The sequence below is a fragment of the Cebus imitator genome, unplaced genomic scaffold (genome assembly GCF_001604975.1).
Source record: "Cebus imitator isolate Cc_AM_T3 unplaced genomic scaffold, Cebus_imitator-1.0 Scaffold263, whole genome shotgun sequence".
Classification (NCBI taxonomy): Eukaryota; Metazoa; Chordata; class Mammalia; order Primates; family Cebidae; genus Cebus; species Cebus imitator.
The window spans coordinates 1,836,673-1,842,602 of NW_016107578.1; the positions used below are offsets into that span (position 1 = coordinate 1,836,673).

A 5,930-nucleotide genomic window follows, 5' to 3' on the forward strand; every position below is an offset into this window, starting at 1 on the left:
TTTTTGAGATGGAGTCCTGCTCTGTCACCCAGGCTGGAGTGCAGTAGTGCAATCTTGGCTTACTGCAACCTCCACCTCCCAGGTTCAAGCAATTCTTCTGCCTCAGCCTCCGGAGTAGCTGGGGTTACAGGTGCACACCACCACACCTGGCTAATTTTTGTATTTTTAGTAGAGACAGGGTTTCACCATGTTGGCCAGGATAGTCTGAATCTCTTGACCTCATGATCCACCCACCTCAGCCTCCCAAAGTGCTGGGAGTACAAGTGTGAGCCACTATGCCCAGCCACATACAACAGTTCTAAAGTTAGTTCTGAAATAGAACTACTGTGTATTCTAAAGTTCAAGAATATTGTATATTATAAACTACTGTTAGAATATACAATAGTTCTATTTCAGAACTAACTTTGTAATGTCTGTATTTGTCACGTGTGGCCACTGAAGTCTCTTCTAATAGCTTAATGGTCATATAGTGATTTGAAGGCCTGGAACAAAAAAGGGAAAAAAACTTCCAGTCTGTTTACATGGGCTCTACGTGTACAAAGGGACATGCCTTTAATACTTAGGTAGGCAGTTAACTCTGCCTTGCCCTTCATTTCTGGCTTGTGCAGAGCCTGAAGGTCAGCAAAAGGTAAGGGTTTAGTGAATATGCTCCCAGCCCTGGGTATGTGCTTGGAATTATAGGTTCCTGAGAATTTGAGGAAGACTTTTCAAAGTCCACTCCCCAAACATCTTTTTCCCCATTTTTCCTTCCAGGCTTTTTGTTTACTCTTTGGTTTGCTTCTACTATTTTCTCTTGCCTCAGGCAGTACTGACTAATACATTTGCCTTTATACATGTCAGCCATGGGTGTTCAGGGTAACCAGCTAAGTCCTCAAAGTATTAGATAAATCAAGGCAAGCCTTTGAGCCAGTCCTTCAGGGAACCACCAGACAGGTCAGAAAAAGCAACCACAGAGTAAGTTCTGTTCTGCTGCCTCCAAGCACTAGGAATACAGGCTGTCGTCTTCAAGGTTGTAGACAAAGCAGGAGAAAGAGGACGGGACTGGAGTCCATTTAAAGTATCATAAAGCGCTCTCACCCAAATTCAGCTGGGTTTTCTGATAAAGCATTCTCCTGATTGCTACGGACTTTCAATAAATTTCCAGAGTTCCAATAAAGTGGACCCTGACAGCTTTTGCCAGTTTATTCACTGTTTTTGTGACAGAGGAACTTTTGGAATTCCATACTCCACCACTGTCACTGTCATCCCTATCCCAAATCTCTCTTAAGCACCTCCGTGTTCTTAGGTCTGTGCTGGGGCTTGAGAGTACAGTGATGAATGAGACAGATGTGGTCCCACCCGCATGGGCTGTCTCTCATTCCTGCCTTATGAGCTGAAGATCTCTTTCTTGCCCTGACTTTATATTCTTCATGGTTGAAAGTTTTGGGGCCACTGAAGTGTGCATTTGAACTTAGGTGTAGGCTTCTAGGGCTATTTATGCCCTATTACCTTGAATATTGAGTTGAATATGTTTGCATTTTTGTTCCCTGTGAGAGTTACCATGTGCATTAGAATTAAGACATCATTTATTTCACTGCTCCTAAAGTCACACTTTTCCATCTTCAGAAATGTTGGTTTTGTTTCATGGAGTTGGTTGTCCCCAGCACAGTTCCTTGTATCATGTGTATTTTTTCCATAAATAGGTTGTCATGTTAATAAACCCAGACTGATATCCCAGTTGGAACAAGACAAGAAGGTAATGACAGAGGAAAGAGGAATTCTACCAAACACCTGTCCAGGTGAGCACCAGGTGGATGTGAGCCCTTGTGAGGAATAGCTCTGGCCAGTGGCTTGGTGGTTGGCAGTATTACATTAGTTAATGTCAATCAGGGAACTTCGTAAAATGCCCTTTTCCTGACAAAGATGCACGAGAACATTTGGTATGAGCGCCCTCGTGTACTTTCTTTTCTGACTCTCTCTTCGTCATCTCATACTTCGCTTCAGGCTCAGGGAAGAAACAAAGATGCAACTCTTTTTAAAATTTCAGTCAATTTCCTTCCAACTTTGCATTCCTGATCGCTCCTCTTTTTGCCAGTCTGTGACCAGTCTCAATTTGTCTGGAATCTTTGTTTAAAATGAATACTTAAACTTTTCATAACCAAATCCTCTTTGTTGCAAACATCCTCAAACACCCTGATCCCTTAGAGTCTGCCCTTTCTCATGTGTAAGGGCAGACTCTAAGGGATCAGGGTGTTTGAGGATGTTTGCAACAAAGAAGACTTTGAAAAGTCTTCCTCATATTCTCAGGAACCTATAATTTCCATTTCTTTCCTCCATCAACCTAAATTTCTTTTCCATTTGTTTCAGATTTGGAGACTCTACTTAAAGCCAAATGGTTAACTCCTAAGAAGCATGTTTTCAAAAAAGAACAGTCTAAACGTGTAAAAACAGTAAGACTAACATGGGTGATTTCTTGTTTTCTACAGCAGGAGAATGCCCAAAGTTTAGAAAGGGTGCAGAATAACCAGGAGAGGCATTAAAGGAAAGTGTCATTTATAATTGAGAATGCCATGTCCCTGGAGAGACACTGTGAAAATTGTGAATTTTTAGAGAAATATGAGTTAGCTCCAAACTTACTTCTTTACTGAGAGTTCCCACAAGTAAATATTTCCTGTCTGCCTGTGGCTCAATATTGACTGCTGGAAATGAAACTTCATCCAGAAGTTATCAGAAAATGTTTTGTGAATCTGATAAGGGCTTGTGACAAAGCATCTATCTTTTTTAACTTTCTTAGAGCTGAAACTGGGCAGAAACCATATACAACCACTTAAAGTGCCAAAATACCAATTATAATAATGTAATAGAATTCCTGGGAGATAAAATTCCTATGAGAACATTAAGTATTTCCTATATTATAAATGATAGTTATCATTCGTCTCTTAATCCTCAGGAAAGAAGTCATCGTGGAGTGAAGCTCAATGAATGCAATCAGTGTTTTAAAGTCTTCAGCACAAAATCTAACCTAACTCAGCACAAGAGAATACATACTGGAGAAAAACCCTATGACTGTAATCAATGTGGAAAGTCCTTCAGCAGTAGATCTTACCTAACTATTCATAAGAGAATCCATAATGGGGAGAAGCCCTATGAATGCAATCACTGTGGGAAAGCATTTAGTGATCCCTCATCCCTTAGACTGCATGTGAGAATTCACACCGGAGAAAAACCCTACGAATGTAACCAGTGTTTTCACGTCTTCCGCACTAGTTGTAACCTCAAAAGCCACAAGAGAATTCACACAGGGGAGAACCACCATGAATGTAATCAGTGTGGAAAAGCTTTCAGCACAAGGTCCTCCCTCACTGGGCACAATAGCATTCATACAGGAGAGAAACCTTATGAATGTCATGATTGTGGAAAAACCTTCAGGAAGAGCTCCTATCTGACACAGCACGTAAGAACCCACACTGGAGAAAAGCCCTATGAATGTAATGAGTGTGGGAAATCCTTCAGCAGTAGCTTTTCTCTTACTGTGCACAAGAGGATACATACTGGTGAGAAACCCTATGAGTGCAATGACTGTGGAAAAGCCTTTAATAATCTCTCAGCTGTGAAGAAGCACTTAAGAACTCACACTGGAGAAAAACCCTATGAATGTAATCATTGTGGGAAATCCTTCACTAGTAACTCGTACCTTTCTGTGCACAAGAGAATACATAATAGGTGGATATGAATTACTGCAGGAACTTCTGGGGGAAAGCACTCATTGATCTTTCATCCTTAAGATATTTTGAGAGAGCTCACACTGGATGTATGTTATTTGTTACAGCATAACAAATGATCCCCCAAAACTTTGTGGCTTCGAACACCAAACATTTATTATCTCACAGTTTGCACAGGTCAGGAATTCAAGAACAGCTTATCTCTGTAGTTACACTGCGGGATCTTTCATGCACTTACTTGCAGTCAAAATGTCAGCCAAAGCTATGGTCATCTAACATCTTTACTGATGACCAGTCCACTGATGACTCATTCACATGCCTAGAAAGTTGGTGTTGGTTGTTGTCAGGGCACCTTCAGTCATTAGCATGTAAGCCTCTCCATGTAGGCGTCTTTACAAGACTGAGTTCTTTATGATTTGGCAGTAAGTTCTCCCCAAGGTTAGTGATCCAAGAGAGGACCAGTACAGAGGCCAAAATGGCTTTTATGACCTATCCTCGGGAGGACTGTTAAGCTCTCACTGATTTCCTATTGTATCAGTCTCACAACACACCAATCTTGATACGATGTTGGAGACTACAGAAGGTATGAATACCAGGAAACAGATCACTCAGAAACATCTGGGAAACTTCCCATGGAATTAATGAAGAAAAGCCCTTAGCAGATCACCCTTTTAATCTAATCAATATGAAATAGCATTCAGTGACTCCCATTAATTCACTCTGAAGAGAGAAACCTTTTGCGTACAGCCTGCGTGGTAAAGCTCTCGGCTCGAACCCTCGCCCTCATGGGCCCAGAAGATGATGTACTGAGAGAATCCTGAAGAATGGAACAGCTATAGGAAAGCCTTCCGTGATATCACCAGGGATTCATGTGACAGCTCACACTAAGGGAGAAAGTCTGCAAATGTGTCATCAGAATGCAGAAGCCTTCAGGGACGGTCATCCCGTAAGACACATTGGAAATCACACGTGGAACAACATTCAAATGTGGAATACCCTACAGCAAAAGTGTTCACATTACTGAGCAAAATGCAGTGTGGTCTTCTTCAGTGACCATGGGAAAACCTTGAATGTTCTCTCAGTTTTTAAGGGACTTGAGAATTAATTCTGGAGAGAATGCCCCATTGAACATCAACATTGGAGAGCTTTCCGTTTTCCCACATTTGTTAGGAAACTTGTGAGTGTTCACACTGTAGAGAAACTTGCAAATATGAAGAATAAGAGAAAGCCTTCAATGATGCCTCTGTGTTAGGGAAAATACGGAACTTCTCTCTGGGTGCAAAACCTATGAGTATATTAATATTGGAAAATTTTTCAGTGATTCTTCTCTTTCTTGTATATGAGGGAACTTATATGGAGAAACCCCTAGGAATGTAATCAGTGTTAGGATGCCTCATCCTCAACTCTCCACTGAGTGGCCACAGTTTTTACTGGGAACAAAAAGTGTAATAACTGTTTTGAGTTATTTTCTCTCTATCCTAGTACAGCAAATACTGTTGGCTTCTTTCTCAGTGTCAATTCTCTTCTGTGTATTTGCTTAAAGAAAGTAACATATTCAAGTTTATCAGTGTCTCTATAGATTGGACCGCTAGCTCATTAACTTTTTAGTCTTCCCCCCCCCCAGGGAAAATTAATTGGAAGTCTTTCTTTTAATATAAACATTTGTGTATAGCTGTTCCCTAAAATAAACATTAACTTATATTTCATAATTATAATGCGACATATTTATTATCATTTGCTTATTAAAGACATCAACACCTTGCATATTCAAAAAGTTATTTCCAAATACCTTCTAAGTGATTTGGTTTATCATAATGGAAAATAGTATTTGTAATAACACATTTTTCTAATGGCATTTTTGTCAGAGTACATGAGCTTTATAATACTGATTATTTACTCTCTATCCTGGTATGGCAAATACTGTTGGCTTCTTTCTCAGTGTCCAGTCTCTTCTGTTTATTTGCCTTAAGAAAGAAACATGTTGTTCAAGTTGTCTGTGAACAGTATCGAAAGTTCTCAATCTTACAGTTTTTTTCCTGAAGCCCAGGCAGGTTCTTTTTTCCCACTCCCCTGGCAATGAGAAGTAAGTAGAAGTCACTGTGGGGAACATTGTCTGGCTTGTTCTCCTCACTTAGTTTCCATTCATCTCACCCATTCTGTCTCTTGGAAAGTGGCCTCAAGGTCTAGAGTTTGAAGAGCTTCTTTTTTGACCATGATGACAGAAACCAA

The 5,930-nt window shown here is 40.4% G+C and overlaps 1 protein-coding gene across 7 annotated transcripts in view; it reads left to right on the forward strand.

Annotated features, from left to right (window-relative positions):
* ZNF558 (zinc finger protein 558) overlaps nt 1-5,413 on the forward strand; it is a 27,897-nt gene extending 22,484 nt beyond the window's left edge. For 6 of the 7 annotated variants that reach the window (XM_037728351.1, XM_017500068.2, XM_017500071.2 and 3 more), the window contains 3 exons: nt 1,683-1,778; nt 2,347-2,429; nt 2,930-5,413. In XM_037728351.1, coding sequence (XP_037584279.1) covers nt 1,683-1,778; nt 2,347-2,429; nt 2,930-3,712 — 962 coding nt within the window. In that variant the 3' untranslated portion in view covers nt 3,713-5,413. The remainder of the gene's footprint in view (nt 1-1,682; nt 1,779-2,346; nt 2,430-2,929) is intronic. The other variant, XM_017500073.2, reaches the window with a different exon arrangement.
* Nucleotides 5,414-5,930: the final 517 nt, after the last annotated feature.